Source organism: Tachypleus tridentatus, chromosome 10 (assembly GCF_004210375.1).
Source record: "Tachypleus tridentatus isolate NWPU-2018 chromosome 10, ASM421037v1, whole genome shotgun sequence".
NCBI lineage: Eukaryota > Metazoa > Arthropoda > Merostomata > Xiphosura > Limulidae > Tachypleus > Tachypleus tridentatus.
Window position 1 is genome coordinate 29,089,142 of NC_134834.1, and position 18,138 is coordinate 29,107,279.

At 32.7% G+C, this 18,138-nt stretch overlaps 1 protein-coding gene across 4 annotated transcripts in view; it reads right to left on the reverse strand.

The window, feature by feature from the left end:
- Window positions 1–18,138, reverse strand: part of LOC143228960 (uncharacterized) — a 154,287-nt gene that overhangs the window by 48,857 nt on the left and 87,292 nt on the right. The window contains exon 1 of one of the 4 annotated variants that reach the window (XM_076460486.1): window positions 11,841–12,466. The exons of 2 other annotated variants lie outside the window; for them this stretch is intronic. In XM_076460486.1, the coding sequence (XP_076316601.1) occupies window positions 11,841–11,957 (117 nt within the window). In that variant the 5' untranslated portion in view covers window positions 11,958–12,466. Of the gene's footprint in view, window positions 1–11,840; window positions 12,467–18,138 lie in introns of those variants that run through there. One more of the 4 variants, XM_076460488.1, reaches the window with a different exon arrangement.

The following is an 18,138-nucleotide window of genomic DNA, read 5'->3' on the forward strand; positions in this document are numbered from 1 at the left end:
GGATAAAACAAGTAAGAAAGTAATGAGAATTAGGGGATAAAACAAGTAAGAAAGTAATGAGAATTAGGAGATAAAACAATTAAGAATGTAATGAGAATTACGGGATAAAAGAAGTGAGAAAGTAATGAGAATTAGGGGATAAAACAATTAAGAATGTAATGAGAATTAGGGGATAAAACAATAAAGAATGTAATGAGAATTAGGGGAAAAACAAGTAAGAAAGTAATGAGAATTAGGGGATAAAACAATTAAGAATGTAATGAGAATTAGGGAATAAAACAAGTAAGAAAGTAATGAGAATTAGGAGATAAAAGAATTAAGAATGTAATGAGAATTAGGGGATAAAACAAGTGAGAAAGTAATGAGAATTAGGGGATGAAACAATTAAGAATGTAATGAAAATTAGGGGTTAAAACAATAAAGAATGTAATGAGAATTAGGGGATAAAACAATTAAGAATGTAATGAGAATTAGGGGATAAAATAATTAAGAATGTAATGACAATTAGGGAATAAAACAAGCAAGAATGTAATGAGAATTAGGGGATAAAACAAGTGAGAAAGTAATGAGAATTAGGAGATAAAACAAGTAAGAAAGTAATGAGAATTAGGAGATAAAACAAGTGAGAAAGTAATGAGAATTAGGGGATAAAACAATTAAGAAAGTAATGAGAATTAGGAGATAAAACAGTTAAGAATGTAATGAGAATTAGGAGATAAAACAAGTGAGAAAGTAATGAGAATTAGGGGATAAAACAATTAAGAATGTAATGAGAATTAGGGGATAAAACAATTAAGAATGTAATGAGAATTAGGGGATAAAACAAGCAAGAATGTAATGAGAATTAGGGGATAAAACAAGCAAGAATGTAATGAGAATTAGGGGATAAAACAAGTAAGAAAGTAATGAGAATTAGGGGATAAAACAAGTAAGAAAGTAATGAGAATTAGGAGATAAAACAAGTAAGAAAGTAATGAGAATTAGGGGATAAAACAATTAAGAATGTAATGAGAATTAGGGGATAAAAGAAGTGAGAAAGTAATGAGAATTAGGGGATAAAACAAGCAAGAATGTAATGAGAATTAGGGGATAAAACAAGTGAGAAAGTAATGAGAATTAGGGGATAAAACAAGTAAGAAAGTAATGAGAATTAGGAGATAAAACAATTAAGAATATAATGAGAATTACGGGATAAAACAATTAAGAATGTAATGAGAATTAGGGGATAAAACAATTAAGAATGTAATGAGAATTAGGGATAAAACAATTAAGAATGTAATGAGAATTAGGGGATAAAACAAGCAAGAATGTAATGAGAATTAGGGGATAAAACAAGCAAGAATGTAATGAGAATTAGGGGATAAAACAAGTAAGAAAGTAATGAGAATTAGGAGATAAAACAAGTAAGAAAGTAATGAGAATTAGGAGATAAAACAATTAAGAATGTAATGAGAATTAGAGGATAAAACAAGTGAGAAAGTAATGAGAATTAGGAGATAAAACAATTAAGAATGTAATGAGAATTAGGGGATAAAACAATTAAGAATGTAATGAGAATTAGGGGATAAAACAATTAAGAATGTAATGAGAATTAGGGGTTAAAACAAGCAAGAATGTAATGAGAATTAGAGGATAATACAAGTGAGAAAGTAATGAGAATTAGGGGATAAAACAAGTAAGAAAGTAATGAGAATTAGGGGATAAACAAGTAAGAAAGTAATGAGAATTAGGAGATAAAACAATTAAGAATGTAATGAGAATTAGAGGATAAAACAAGTGAGAAAGTAATGAGAATTAGGGGATAAAACAATTAAGAATGTAATGAGAATTAGGAAATAAAACAATTAAGAATGTAATGAGAATTAGGGGTTAAAACAAGCAAGAATGTAATGAGAATTAGAGGATAATACAAGTGAGAAAGTAATGAGAATTAGGGGATAAAACAAGTAAGAAAGTAATGAGAATTAGGGGATAAAACAAGTAAGAAAGTAATGAGAATTAGGAGATAAAACAATTAAGAATGTAATGAGAATTACGGGATAAAAGAAGTGAGAAAGTAATGAGAATTAGGGGATAAAACAATTAAGAATGTAATGAGAATTAGGGGATAAAACAATTAAGAATGTAATGAGAATTAGGGGATAAAACAATTAAGAATGTAATGAGAATTAGGAGATATAACAAGTGAAAAAGTAATGAGAATTAGGGGATAAAACAATTAAGAATGTAATGAGAATTAGGGGATATAACAAGTGAAAAAGTAATGAGAATTAGGGGATAAAACAATTAAGAATGTAATGAGAATTAGGGGATAAAAGAAGTAAGAAAGTAATGAGAATTACGGGATATAACAAGTAAGAAAGCAATTAGAACCTAAGAGGGTACGTAATAGTTGGGGCAATACAATATTAAACAAGTAAAATTTAAATGAATTCGTATAACATATACGAAAGATGAAATTTGCACGGATAAAACCAAAAAGAAACGGTTTAATCCGTGACATTAATCATATAGTACACAGTTACAAAAACGTAGCAGTTGGCTTACTGTTACAGAAAGGTGATATACAGAAAGAATGAGAGGTTTATAAAATTCACCCTGTAGAGAACTGAAGCATTGAGATATCTGAATATAACAACATAAATATCATATTATATATACGAAAAAAAGTCCTCTTAAAATTATATCCAGTAAGATACTAACAGTTGAAATTACTCGAATGTGGAATGATCCAACTTCAATATTCCTGCGACGTGCACTAAAAGTATAATTATAGTTAGATTGTTTACGAGCTGGTAGAGTACCTGACCATAACAGCTAATGAGTTTAATGTTCGGTAAAACACACACTCTATTTCTGCTCACAGCTTTCAGCGTACTTAATATTTGGTCTCAGCAGGCCAAATGAAAACACTCAAAGACTGAAATTTGTGATTATATGCCTTTGAAATGGCTACAGTTATCAGTCGAACTATTTCAGTGATTTTTAACCTCATCATAGTTTGAGGTACACAGTTTACTGTGTAAAACACTTCATAATAGCATTCTTTTCGTAGTTATTACTTAATAAGATCACCTAAACTTAATTACTTTTATTAATACTGCTGTTTTGGTTGCTAAGTTACGGCTGTATTCAGGAAGTTCTGAGCAAGAGAGTACGTGGAGGCAGGAACTGCGGTTCCATCTAGAATCTTCTTCGTATAAACCCAGGCCTGCTATTCACTCGCTCCTAATCTTGTTCCCCTCAGAGATTAATTCGCTAGTTACTTGAATGTTACTACGAGGTGTCCATGTTTTTGCTGATTTCTGTGCTAGGTTTACTGAGTGTAATATTAGTTAGACCTTTCTTTATCTCGTGCGTGATCCGTATTTCATTATATTAGCATTATTCCATTTTGTAAGATGGCCTTCTCTGAGACAATGAAATAGGTTACAAATAGATCGGTATTTCAGAGACTTGAGGATCTATTATACTTCACGATTCTGACTTTTATTGGTATTTTCGTTTCTCCATTAATAAATCCTGGTATACACTTCGTTTTAGCTCACCATTTAGGTGATTTGTTATTCATTAATTACAACCATTTTATGTTCCAGATACGGTTCTGTACAGTTCGTTTGTTTGTTGGCTGTTGTGAGGAAGACTTTAATATAAAGATGGGAGTTAATTAATAAATAAATAAACTTATATATATCGTATGATCTATAACGACTGGCATCTGATTCGCTACAACATTATTGTAAGTAATACTGTTGATCACGTATACAACATGTATATGTTTATATATTATTTTTGTTTTACGATCAGTAGTCTGGAATTATATATAAATAATTCTATTCTTTCGTTCTCAGAAAAGTGTTATCAAATACATTGTCTTCAGAATACCCAGGTTATAAAATATTGGTGCTAACCCTGAAAACCACGTTATTAGTATGCTAATCTTCTTATATTAGTTAACCCTGACGCAACTAAAAACTGGTGATGTTGTGACGTATACATTATATATGCTTTCGCTTGTAGCAAGATTAACACGAAAAGAGCCATAGATGAAAATTGTTACGGCACGAAACCAAAGCACTGTACAAAAAACGTGCATCTAAGTGAAAGGACTCCATAAATTCAGCGATTTTTAGCAATAATAACTTTTATATAAGCAAAAATGATTCATTAAGATGAAATAATAACCTTCACGTAAGTGAAACAATTTCATATATTTAGTAAACATTTACAACAATAATAACCTTTACTAGTGAAATAAAACACTTTCATACATTTACAACAATAATAACCTTTACTAGTGAAATAAAACACTTTCATACATTTACAACAATAATAACCTTCACTAGTGAAATAAAACACTTTCATACATTTACAACAATAATAACCTTTACTAGTGAAATAAAACACTTTCATACATTTACAACAATAATAACCTTTACTAGTGAAATGAAACACTTTCATACATTTACAACAATAATAACCTTTACTAGTGAAATAAAACACTTTCATACATTTGCAACAATAATAACCTTCACTAGTGAAATAAAACACTTTCATACATTTACAACAATAATAACCTTTACTAGTGAAATAAAACACTTTCATACATTTACAACAATAATAACCTTCACTAGTGAAATGAAACACTTTCATACATTTACAACAATAATAACCTTCACTAGTGAAATAAAACACTTTCATACATTTACAACAATAATAACCTTCACTAGTGAAATAAAACACTTTCATACATTTACAACAATAATAACCTTCACTAGTGAAATAAAACACTTTCATACATTCACAACAATAATAACCTTTACTAGTGAAATAAAACACTTTCATACATTTACAACAATAATAACCTTCACTAGTGAAATAAAACACTTTCATACATTTACAACAATAATAACCTTCACTAGTGAAATAAAACACTTTCATACATTTACAACAATAATAACCTTCACTAGTGAAATAAAACACTTTCATACATTCACAACAATAATAACCTTTACTAGTGAAATAAAACACTTTCATACATTTACAACAATAATAACCTTTACTAGTGAAATAAAACACTTTCATACATTTACAACAATAATAACCTTTACTAGTGAAATAAAACACTTTCATACATTTACAACAATAATAACCTTTACCAGTGAAATAAAACACTTTCATACATTTACAACAATAATAACCTTTACTAGTGAAATAAAACACTTTCATACATTTACAACAATAATAACCTTTACTAGTGAAATAAAACACTTTCATACATTTACAACAATAATAACCTTTACTAGTGAAATGAAACACTTTCATACATTTACAACAATAATAACCTTTACTAGTGAAATGAAACACTTTCATATATTAATGGACATTTACAACAAAAATAACCTTGACGAGCGAAACAGTTTCATAAGTTTAGTGAATACCTGCAGCAATAATAACCTTCACGTAAGAGCAACTATTCCATGACTTCAAATAACACTATGTAACACAAATTTTGTTCTTGGATAGTATATGTTATTTCTTAATTGCTTATGTTGTAAAAGTACAGAAAATGGCCATTATTCCCTTCAAACTTGCTTTTGTGACCTATATAATGAAATCTAGAAATTAACCAATTTTCTATGTAAAAATGGACAAATTTGCACATTTTCATTTACATAAGATCGGAGTAAAACAACATATGAATCAAGATTTACATGTACTTATACTAAAGTTATACAAAAATGTTTAGAAGTGAGTAGTTTTTCGAGATTTGTGATTGTAATGTAAATCACTTTCACGTGAAAATATGTCTTTTCCATTTACTTTAGGCATAAGCAATTAGGAAATAACACTTTCTGCTCAGAAACGATAAAAAGTAATAATTTTGTTGCACAGTGTGAGTACATTCATGTGAGTGAAACGATTTCATAAATTCAGTGAACCCAGAATATGTTATCGCTCTGCTCGAAATGAACGTGAGTTTCCTAGAATTTCGACATAATTAATTAATAAGTAAATGAACTTGTATATCGTATGATCTATAACTGACCAGGTTCTACTTCTTACGTCAAAATGGTGTCTTTTTATCGTTACAACTCGTTTCTAAAGAAGTTAAGCAACAAAATGGGAGGGTTTGATTTTGAATTTAACACAAAGCTACTCGAGGGCTATCTGTGCTAGCCGTCCCTAATTTAGCAGTGTAAGACCAGAGGGAAGGTAGCTAGTGATCACCACCCACCGCCAACTCTTTTACCAACGAATAGTGAGATTGACCGTCATATTATAACGTCTCCACAGCTGAAAGGGCGAGCATGTTTGGTGTGATGGAAGATGGGAGGAAAACTACTGCATAAAAACAAACAACCAAGAAACGTTGGTTTTACATACTGACACAAACACGCATTCTTCTCTGTTATTAACAACTACGTACTGGTATTCTATGTGATACTTAGATTCAGGTATTCTTCTCAGTTACTTACAACTAACTACATACTGGTATTCTGTATGATATTTAGATTCAATCATTTTCTCAGTTATTTACAACTACGTACTGGTATTCTATGTGATACTTAGATTCACGTATTGTTCTCAGTTATTCACAACAACATACTGGTATTCTACACAGTATTTATATATTCACGCATTGTTTCAAGTTATTTACAACTAATACTTATATTCTATATTATATTTAGATTTACGCATTGTTCTCAGTTATTCACAACCACATACTGGTATTTTACACAGTATTTATATTCACGCATTGTTTTAAGTTATTTACAACTGCATACTGGTATTCTACATGATATTTAGATTCACACATTGTTCTCAGTTATTCACAACAGCATACTGGTATTCTACATGATATATAGATTCACAGGCTGTTCTCAGTTATTTACAACTACATACTGGTATTCTACATGATACTTGGATACACATCTCGTTCTGCGTTATTCAATAGAACAAACTGGTTATTTACACAGTCTTTAGATTCGCACACTGTTGTTACAACAAAAAGAGCTTAAAAACCGGCAGAGAAACGAATTTCATTTATTTTGTATAAAACAGATGACATATTTATTGTTTTGGCACGATTAAATTTTACATTTATTCACAGTATAGTTGGATTTTTTCACTAGTTTAATTTTTTCATCTGGTGTTTTTCTCCGAGATCACCAACTCTAAACAAATTTCCAAGATAAAAAACACTAAACCGTATTTTAGCCAAAACACTCATTTGTTTGTTTTCCACAGCGTTTCAGTTTATTTAATAACCTTTCTCGAATTCCGTTCACTCAGAACGTTGCACTTGTGCAACGACACTCGAAATTTACTGATCAATCTGTCCAATCACGTTGTTAATTTACCATAAGGTTTTTTTTCTATACTTTGCGAAACAAATTATTCTTGTACACTGGGACCGTAGATGGCATTTGTAAGACTGACGCTCAAATCCCACTATTTGATTGGCCAAAAAGTCTTCTATAGTCTGTCATCTCAAAATTACAAACATCTGGCGTAAAATGACCTCGTACAGAATTGCGAGAATATTCGAAACAAACCAAACATTTTTAATTGTGTTTATTACTAGCTTATCATAAAAATTACCTCCGATTAGAACTCAAAGTTTGCGACTAAAATTGGTTGCAAGTGAATGAGCAATCACATAACTTTTAGCAACTGAAACTGAGTCAGTGCCAGAAGACAGGTTATTTGTTTTTCGTACTGTCACTCTTTCAGATGATTCAAAATGTTTGTTGAAAGATTAGTGAAAACACTGGTTAACAGTGACGTTTCTACATGAAAATATAATATAGATATACATCCATATTCTATACTGTTTACATTCTATACGTATATTACCGTTAGCACCTGCAACCTTGGATAAACAGTTTCACCTTATCTTCAGAGCACTGATATAACCTCGAACGTAAAGAACTATATTAAAGAGAATGAAAACGCAGCTACTAATGAACATAAGATTTAACCTATGTTTTTCTGCAGGTAAAATATTCCATGTAATGAAAATAAAGATGTTTTTATTTTCACCCTCGCGCCGACAAAAAAAAAAATAATGAAAGAATGGGTAAAATTGTGTTTGAGTCAAACTTTGAAGAACTTAATTACAGGACAGAGACACAGAAAACGAGACTGAAAATTTATGTGGCACGTGCCACCAGCTGGCACTTAATCCATATTCAACAGGTTAAAGATTACTGGAAGAAAAGAAAATATTTAAAACAATGTATCTTACAACAAGTGGCAAACCGTGAATTAACCTATCAACTATACTAGCAGTCACAATGAAGTCAACTATACTCGCAGTCATAGTTCACTTATTAACTATACTAGTGGTCATAGTTCACTTATTAACTATACTAGCAGCCATTACCAGCTTATTAACTATATTAGCAGCCATAATTAACTTGTTAACTATATTAGCAGCCATAATTAACTTGTTAACTATACTAGCAGTTATAATTCACTTATTAACTATACTAGTGGTCATAGTTCACTTATTAACTATACTAGCAACCATTACCAGCTTATTAACTATATTAGCAGCCATAATTAACTTGTTAACTATACTAGCAGTTATAAGTAACTTGTTAACTATACTAGCAGCTATCATTAACTTATCAACTATACTAGCAGTTACAATTAACTTATTAACTATACTAGCAGTTATAATTAACTTTTTAACTATACTAACACTCATAATTAATTTGTTACCTATAACAACAGCCATAATTAACTTATTAACTACGCTGACAACCATAATTAACTTATTAACTGTACAAACATTTATAATTAATATATAAACTATATTAGCAGTTATAATTAATATGTAAATAACGTTTTATAATTGTTATTACGTTTGGCGTTTCCCAACCCGCGGTTCAGATGTCCAAAACAGCAGTAGTCCTGCAGTTTTATATTTTTTTCATATGCTGATTGGCATATAATATTGTGATTTGTAAATAGTTTTCTCGTAATAATGACAATAGCCACCCTTTTGGTAAAGCAAGTTCCATCCGGTTTAGTTTGTTTGTTTGTTTCTGAATTTCGCGCAAAGCTACTCGAGGGCTATCTGCGCTAGCCGTCCCTAATTTAGCAGTGTAAGGCTAAAGGGAAGGCAGCTAGTCATCACCACCCACCGCCAACTCTTGGGCTACTCTTTTACCAACGAATAGTGCGATTAACTGTAACATTATAACACCTTTACGACTGAAAGGGCAAGCATGTTTCATGCGACCGGGCATGAATCGACACTCAGATTACGACTCGAACGCTTTAACCCACCTGGCCATACCGAGCCGATCCGGTTTAGAAACAAATCCACAATAAGAATATAAAAAACGTAAAAAAGAGAAAGATATTCTCATATATTATTGATCAAAAATAAAAATGACGACAGAGGAAAAAAAACAAAAAAGTTTTAACATTTTGAAGAGGTGTTTGTATTCACAACCAAATCACCGGCGTAATTATGAACTACTGACCAGAGGGAAGGTGGCCAGAGTGTTATAGCCAATCACTAAGCATCCATGCTAAGAGATTTACTGTTATTCTTGTAACGCATCCATACATCTGAGGTGTGTAGAATAGGCATCATACGAAACCGAACGCGGCTCGCCAGCCGAGAAATCTACAGAAATCTACCGGCACGCGACGAAGAACTCCAGATAAGATATGTAGTTCATAATCAAATGAAACGTGTGCCACCACACTCGAGTTTTGTTACCGAAGTTCGATAATAACACGTGTGATTAGTTCCGTTAAGTGCCCGCAAAGGACTCTAGTAAAAAGGGCAAACATTTGAACGGTTTTCCCCAAAACGTGTAATCTGAGGGTCGCACCAAACATGCTCGCCCTTTCAGCCGTATGGGCGTTATGATGTTACGGTCAATCCCACTATTCATTGGTAAAAGAGTAGCCCAAGAGTTGGCTGTGGCTGATGAAGACTAGCTGCTTTCCTTCTATTTTTAGGCTGCTAAATTAGGGACAGCTAGCACAGATAGCCGTCGTGTAGCTTTGCGCGAAATTAAAAAGCAATCCGCCAAAATGATGCTACAAGGCGTGCTATAAATATATATATATGACCAGTCATAACACTTTCTTCTAGATTACTTTCCACTAATACTATAATATCTTTCACTTAATTCATATATTTTAATTTATTTCTTACGTAAAATTCTGTGCTCCATATTTTCTTTCTAATATACTTCTTTCTGGGAGAACTTCTTGTGATCAATTTTTTTTACTATTAGAAACTGGCAAAAATAATATGTAACTTATTGTTTTAGTTATATTTTCTTAGGTACCTAAAACTCGTACTGAACAATCTAAGTAAAAAAAATAACATAAATAGTTTCCAGTTAACAGATAGTGACTGCTGATATCCGATAGATAGACGAAAGTACAGATATATAAATAAACAAACATACAGAAAGGCAGATAGATAGAACTGGTTTGGTTTGTTTTATTGAATTTCGTGCAAAGCTACTCGAGGGCTATCTGCGCTAGCCGTTTCTAATTTAGCTGTAAGACTAAAGAGAAAGCATCTAGTCATCACCACCCACCCCCAACTCTTTGGCTACTCTTTTACCAACGAATAGTGGCATTGACTGTCACATTATAACGCCCCCATGGCTGAAAGAGCGAACATGTTTGGTGTGATGGGTATTCGAACCCGCAACCCTCAGTTTACGAGTCGATGCTTTAACCACGTGGGATAGATATAAAGCCAGACAAATAGATAGATAATAAATTGGGAAATAAACAGACAGATATATACATAGAAAGAGAGATAGAAAGATGGATAGAAACAACTTTAATTTGTCTGCTCGCACCCTATAAAACTACAACTTCGTTCCCTCAACGGCACAGCGGAGTGTCTGAGGGCTTATATCACTTGAAACCAAGTTTCGATATCCTTGGTGGGCAGAGCACAGATGTCCCCGTGATCAACTTTAAAGAAACAAAAGCTACAACATTTATTTATACTTGAATCTAACTGCACTTGACTTCCGTGCTGTTGTGAGTACAAGATATACTGAGAAAAATAAATTTAATTGTGTTGGGGGCCTACAAACCAATTAGCAAACACGATTATTTCAAAATAGGTGCACAGGCGTTCGAAACGTAATACGGTGCCTATCTATTCATAAACGTCGGTGATTGTCTCTGGAAGGCCCAGAGTTTATTTCTCGATATCGTGTACTGCGGTTTTCATTTCTAGAAGTCGTGTACTGGGGAATTTGTTTCCAGACATCACCGTAATAGTTTATTTCGAACAGAATTGCGCACCCTACGTTTGACTATTTCAGCATGTGATTATATTTTTATACACAATATAATGATTAATGAAAAACGGCTTTCCTGGATTCTTTCGATACGCGCTATGCTTTAAATTTTTTACGGCTATCATACTTCTCCACGAGGTAATTTCTCGTGCCGCCAAAGAGGTCGAGCTCAGCTGGGAAGACGATACTTTGGCGGGCTGCCGTTCCGCATAATCGGGGACTTCATTGTTGCCTAATATTTAGTCCACCCTGTCACCCATCACCTAGTCACTCAGGTTATATAGTATGTAATATCTGCACAGAATATCTTGACAGCAGGCACGCGCAGTAGGTATCTAACGTGAGATGTTACAAAATACAAGTTCGTGACCCCGGTTTCTTTGACTCACGGGAAGACGCCCCACTTCCAGCAAGGGTGTAGAATTAGGGTGCATCTTGAAGAAACTCTCAACGTGAGTCCCACTCCCTGCTGTCAAACTATTTAAAGTTTGTCTGTTGCTAAATGCCAACAAAATATCCATTTCTGTTTATACTCACCCAGTGAAGGACATCAACCAGCCCGAGGGTCGACTGCCACGGCTCAAACTTCCTTGCCTTCATAGCTAACAGACTTGATTTTGGCACGACTCTAAAAAGCAGCGGAATTGACATCATCCGAAAGTTTATGGGATTTTTTTTTGTTTTGTTTTGTTTTTATCGCGTACAAAACTCGATATAAAAATGTACTATTGCTATTCATGAAAAACGAAGCTGGGATCTTGAGAAAACCTACTTACGGTTACCGAATAAAATATTAGGTGTTTGGAACCAAACATCAGCGACGATATGTCGCGCTCACTTCGAACACTACTTACAGCTTTCCGTCGAGGCGGAAGACGATGACGACAGTAGCCGGCGCTAATTCCCTACCTAATAACACACTACCTGATCTAATGGAGGAGCTGCCGCGACAAGCCCACCGCCTCCCGTCTAGAGAGACAGGATGCCGCACGCTGTTCTCCACTCTTGCGAACGGTGAATGTACAACTGGTACAGCACAGTTTGCTCGCCACCCATTCAACGCGGCAGTTTTAGAATAACGGAAGTCTTGGTTAGATTATAGAGGAGAACGTAGAAATTGTGGACTTCTCTGTGAACTAGTGCTCTCAGCCAAAACTTCAGAAGGGGGAATCTACAAGTTTCGTATTATGACATTATGAGACGAACAAGTGGTAATATTTCTAGGTACAATAATTGTGTTCGGCATCAAAGATGAGTTTGAGTTTGACGCCTTATTCTCTCCAAATTATGTCTTACGGTTCGAAAGGCTTAGCACTTTTAAGTTAACGTTTGTTGTTATTTTTCTTCGCCTAAAAGTATTGGCAACATAATTAGTTATTTTCCTTTCGGAACCATCTGACCAATAGTGAGAAATCATGAGACATATTAGGGGGGTAATTGATAAGTTTAAAACAACTTCATTTATTTGTGGTTAATAAATATTGTTGCACTTTTGTTTTTAATTTATAAATTCGAAGTTTCAAATCCATTACTACAAGATGTAACATTCTAATACGTTGTCAAGTTACGTCACGCATTGCTAAAAAGTTTAATAACCGATTGTTGATTTTACAAAATATATATAATATATAAACGTTTTTCAAAAGTACAATGAAACTAGAAATAAGATTAAACTATTTCTTAGTGTTACAAAATAAAGGTTTAAAGGTAATTACGTATGTATTAAGGTTTATTATATATTAAAACAAATAATGGGCATTTTATTTAAATAATCGTTGAAATAAAGCAATTTGGGGACAGTAAACGTGCTGTAACCTTAGAAACGAATATAGAGACGTGATTTTTAATAGTTTGGTATTTTTTTTATTTTCCTTGAGATAACAAAAAGCACCAAATATATCTTAATTTTTCTATGAATTAAAACTTCAATCCACTGCCATCTGGTGGCGATTCAGCTGTGATCGCAATTTTATTTGATGTACTGTAGATTATTTTATGCTCTATTTATATTTACATAAACCATTCTCTTTCCTTACCTGTCTGACTTTTTTTCCTGTTCATCTTCTCTCTATCTGTCTGTCTATAATTTATCAAAATTAATTGAGGTTATGATATAAAATGACGAGACAATCATAATCTCCACGCTATAAAATATTTCCATTGCTCAAATAGATTAAGTTTAACAGGTGATAATTTTCTTGTGGGTTTAATTATTTGAACGTATTCCACCAAACTGTGAGCTCCTTTCTACAGATAATGCATTTGTATAATTAGTCTGTACTAAAGATAACCAACCCTTGTAAATCTCCAGTATATGTGATTATGTGCATTTCTCAATCCGCGGTAAAAACGAGTTCGAAGCATGCACGACAGTTTCTGCTGTACAAATTAAGCATCCTTAGATACGTGATTAAACAGTTTTCTGCAAATGATTGATAAGTAACATACGTTAGAGTACGATATACAAAACTTATGGTTACCCTGCTTATTTGTGATAATGCGTTGTTTGGTTTTAGTTTTGTGTTATTGGAAATGCAAAAGTTTTTAACGTGCACGCAAATCTCTAGTTTTGAATAATGAAATAACATGTATGATTAAATCAATTCGGAGATTACAGCTTTTAGCAGAATTTTTAGACAACTAAACATCTCGTAACAGAGATATCTGTAAAGGATAAATGTTACGTCTGCTACAGAATAATATAAAGACAGCGTATTATCTTATAAAGAAATGTTTTTATGTTGATTACTGACTTAAAGAACTGATCAAGTGAAGAATGATTCTATAGAAACTTTCGAGTGCGTTGGAGTAATGTTGGAGGTACCCACTCTCACTTTTTGTTCTACAACAAACATTTTGAAACATAAGTAATCAAATTCTCTAGAAATGTAGGCTTAAGAGTTAATAAAACAGTTTCTCGCAAATGTAGGCTTAAGAGTTAATGAAACAGTTTTTGTCAAATGTAGGCTTAAGAGTTAATGAAACAGTTTCTCGCAAATGTAGGCTTAAGAGTTAATGACAGTTTTTGTCAAATGTAGGCTTAAGAGTTAATAAAACAGTTTCTCGCAAATGTAGGTTAAGAGTTAATGAAACAGTTTTTGTCAAATGTAGGCTTAAGAGTTAATAAAACAGTTTCTGGCGAATATACGTGCTAATTTTTGAAGCACTTTCTAGGATTTTACAAATCCTATAATTACGTTTTCTATACTTGTAAAACACATTTACCGTATTTTAATAAGAAATAAGACAATGTGATGAAAAGAAAGTAAGTTAGTTGTGCAAAAACACATTAAAATTAAAATACTGAATGAATATTATTTATATATTTATTTAAACAATAAATTATGTTATTTTGGTTTTTGAGTGATTATGTGAAATTAATCACAGAGCTACATAATGGGATATCTGTGCTCTGTCCACAACGGGTATCGAAACCTTGTTTCTAGCTGTGTCACTTGGGGACAAGTTATATCGATATAGGACAAAAATGTGTTAGAATGAGAAATAATCAAAGTAGTTTAATCTGTAACAAATAAGGGTTTGACATGGGAGACGATCAGAGTAAGTATAAACAAAGTATTTAAATAGATTTTTAAAGTAATATAATGTAGAACAAACAAGGTGTTGAAATAAGAAATTACCAGAGTAATTTAATGTTGTATAACAAAGTGTTGAACTAGATTATCAAAGTAATTTAATACAGTATAAATAAGGTGTTGAAATACAAGATAATCAGTAATTTGAAAAATACATGAAACTGAACCGTGGCCAGTTTCTCCTTTAGAAAAAATCCAAATATTCAAGTATAATGACTGTTGAAATAAGGAAATACACAAAACATTTCAAAAAGTTATTTCTAACTTAATGAAAATGTTTAATCTTTAATACCATTTGGGTAAAGCAACACATTATGTTAATATAATAACAAACTAGCAATCAACAACTTATAAGTATAACAAACTTTTTTTTTGGGTGGGGAGAACATACTAGATGTTTCGGCAGAATACTGGCCTGTCCTTTCCTGATCATTGTAGAAGATAAGCCAATGTTCTATCAAAACATGAAGCATATCCTATTTCCAAAAATAAACCACTTTATTATGCTTGTAAATCGTTGCTTGCCGACCAGTTACTTGTCTTTAATGTTTTTATCTTTTTCTGTTCTTATTATAAGGGTGTGTCATAATGAATTCCTTGATAAAGAAATTTAACCTCAGTTGTTTATAGATGTCATATCTACATTTATATCTATGGTTGTTACTGTAATGTTAAACTGTTTCGCTAGTCAAGCAACTGAAGCCTGACACGTGGTTGTTGTGCTAGTTGTAGCTTTATTTTCAGTTCAATCAGGGCCTTGCTTTGGGTCATTCTGACACATCAAGACATTAGAGTACAGGTCAAATACCCGAATCTTTGTAAAGTCCCAAAAGAATTAATTAACACAGCCGTCGTTTTCATCTTCGTGCTTACAATAAACTGGTATAAACAACAATATCCGTATGGTAACAAATATAAAGATGTGAAAGGTGAATAGCTCAGGTGATTCGTTCTGTCGTGTTGCCAAATATATGTATTTAGTTATTTAATAAGGTTTTTGTTATCACTAACCATTCAGTTTCATATGAATTCAGAAAATCTTATATGTATAAACTGTCGTTTTTTAAAAACAATATTATTGGTATATATATATATGAATGTTCGCTAAACAAGCGGTCGGTTTGCAGGGTTTTAACGGACGGACAGTCGCAGATAATTTCTAACAAAACCTTAAAAATATTTTGACAGGATTTCTGAAAATGTAACATACTTTTGATGTAAAACAAAAACTAATTTAAATTTAACATTTACAGAAGCAAGTGTTTCTCTTAGTTTGAGAAACCTCTCAACACATACTGCCAATAAAAACTAAAGAAAACAAAAATGTAAACTTGAGCTTAATTGTTTAAACCTATAGTAAACATATAGATTGAGTAAAAGATTCTTTAATAAAAACTGCTCATGAAAAATTACTAGAGATCAGCTAAATACTGACCATGTGACTGACACTGGTCTACAATTATGTCTTAATTGGAAGCAGAGAAAGTATATTACATTTTATTGTTTTATCTCCGTCGTACCTTTGAGTTTAAAAACTAAAGTGGGCTAAACTTCTATTCAATGTCAATCACTGCTTTTTAAATGATTTTATGTATATACGCTTCTTGTTTGTTTTCCTTAATTTTTTATTTGAAATGTTTTCTTCCCTCCAGTTGCTCGGCGGTGAGTACGAGAACATATAACAGTAAAATTTGAGGTTCGGTACCCGCGGATGCACAGATCACGGATAATCCATCATGTAAATTTATATTTAACGATAAACAAACAAAAATTGAAATGTTTTTTGTTGTTTTTTTTGCTTTTCATTAGTTCAACGGTTTGTGCTAGCCGTCCCTAATTTAGCAGTGTAAGACTAGAGGGAAGGCAGCTAGTCATCACCACCCACCGCGAACTTTTGGGCTACTCTTTTATCAACGAATAGTGGGATTGACCGTCACATTATAACGCCCCAACGGCTGAAAGGGCGAGCATGTTTGGCGCGAAGGGGAAGCGAAAGCGCGACCCTCAGATTTCGAGTCGCACGCCTTAACACGCTTGGCCATGCCGGGCCCTAGTTCAACGGTGATGTTGAGGGCATATAATACTAAAGCTTGGGTTGCAATACTTACGGTGATAGATCATCTCGTAGCTTCGTGTTTAACCAGAAACAAAGAAAATCGAAATGTTTTTTTCCCCTCTATTTCAACAGAAACAACACTGATATATACGACCACAGCATAACTTCCGTTATGCAAATTGGGAAGAACACAATAAATTTCTCATCCAACGTATAATAATAGGTTCGATATGAATGTTATTAGATATTCTTGGCACATGCTGCTTTACTTCAGACAAGATTTCAAGCTAGAGAGAATGCATTTAACTCTTTCACATCGGTTCTTTTATTTTTTTACATTGACTTTCAAAGAACATTGTTTATTGAAAACCCCATATTCACGCTCTATTTATCTCAACTATTTTAATATGTCTTCATATATGTCCTTTCCCATTCTTGTCAAGTATCTTATGTGTTACTATTAAGCAAGAAAATCAGGTTTCCCGGGTTTCACTTTAAGGGCATGTTTGAAATAATATATATCTGTCCGACTCGAACGACAGAAAAACATTTAAACTGAGTGATTCAGAGTGAACTAAGAAAAATATTCTTAGGTTTGAAAAAATTATTCGCCAGCCTCAGTCCCCCAAAACATATCACCTACATTACGCCGGGGCAAAAAGACTCGTTACAAACCATTAGCGAAGTGTCAACCGTCTGACAGTAAGTTACCAGAGTATATATCTAACGTTTCGTGTTTTATTGCCATAAACTGTTTTTGGTTCCTACATTATAATTACAATAGTTCATTTCAGTAGCACTTGTGATCCAGTAACACGTGTTTTGCCACATTGTTAAGTGACCTTAATTATAGTATTTTGGAATCAGAAAATCTTGACATATTATATATACTGTAACTTGGATTTCTTTAGAAGTTTCTGGAAATACTAACACTTTGGACAAAGTATCTGCGCATGCTCATCTTTGGTATCCAATTTCGAAGTTCTGGATGTTACATTTCTTGATATGTATCTCTTAAACTCTCTGGAGAAGAAAAATTAATAACATGCTAAATCCCGTTATTTCAAAATATTCGATTAAATTACTGGAAAATTGTGAACTAGTTTGTTTGCTACAATAAAGTACAGACGTTTTGTAACACGTTGGACAAGAAATAAATAAATCATAAAATCAGTGATAACCT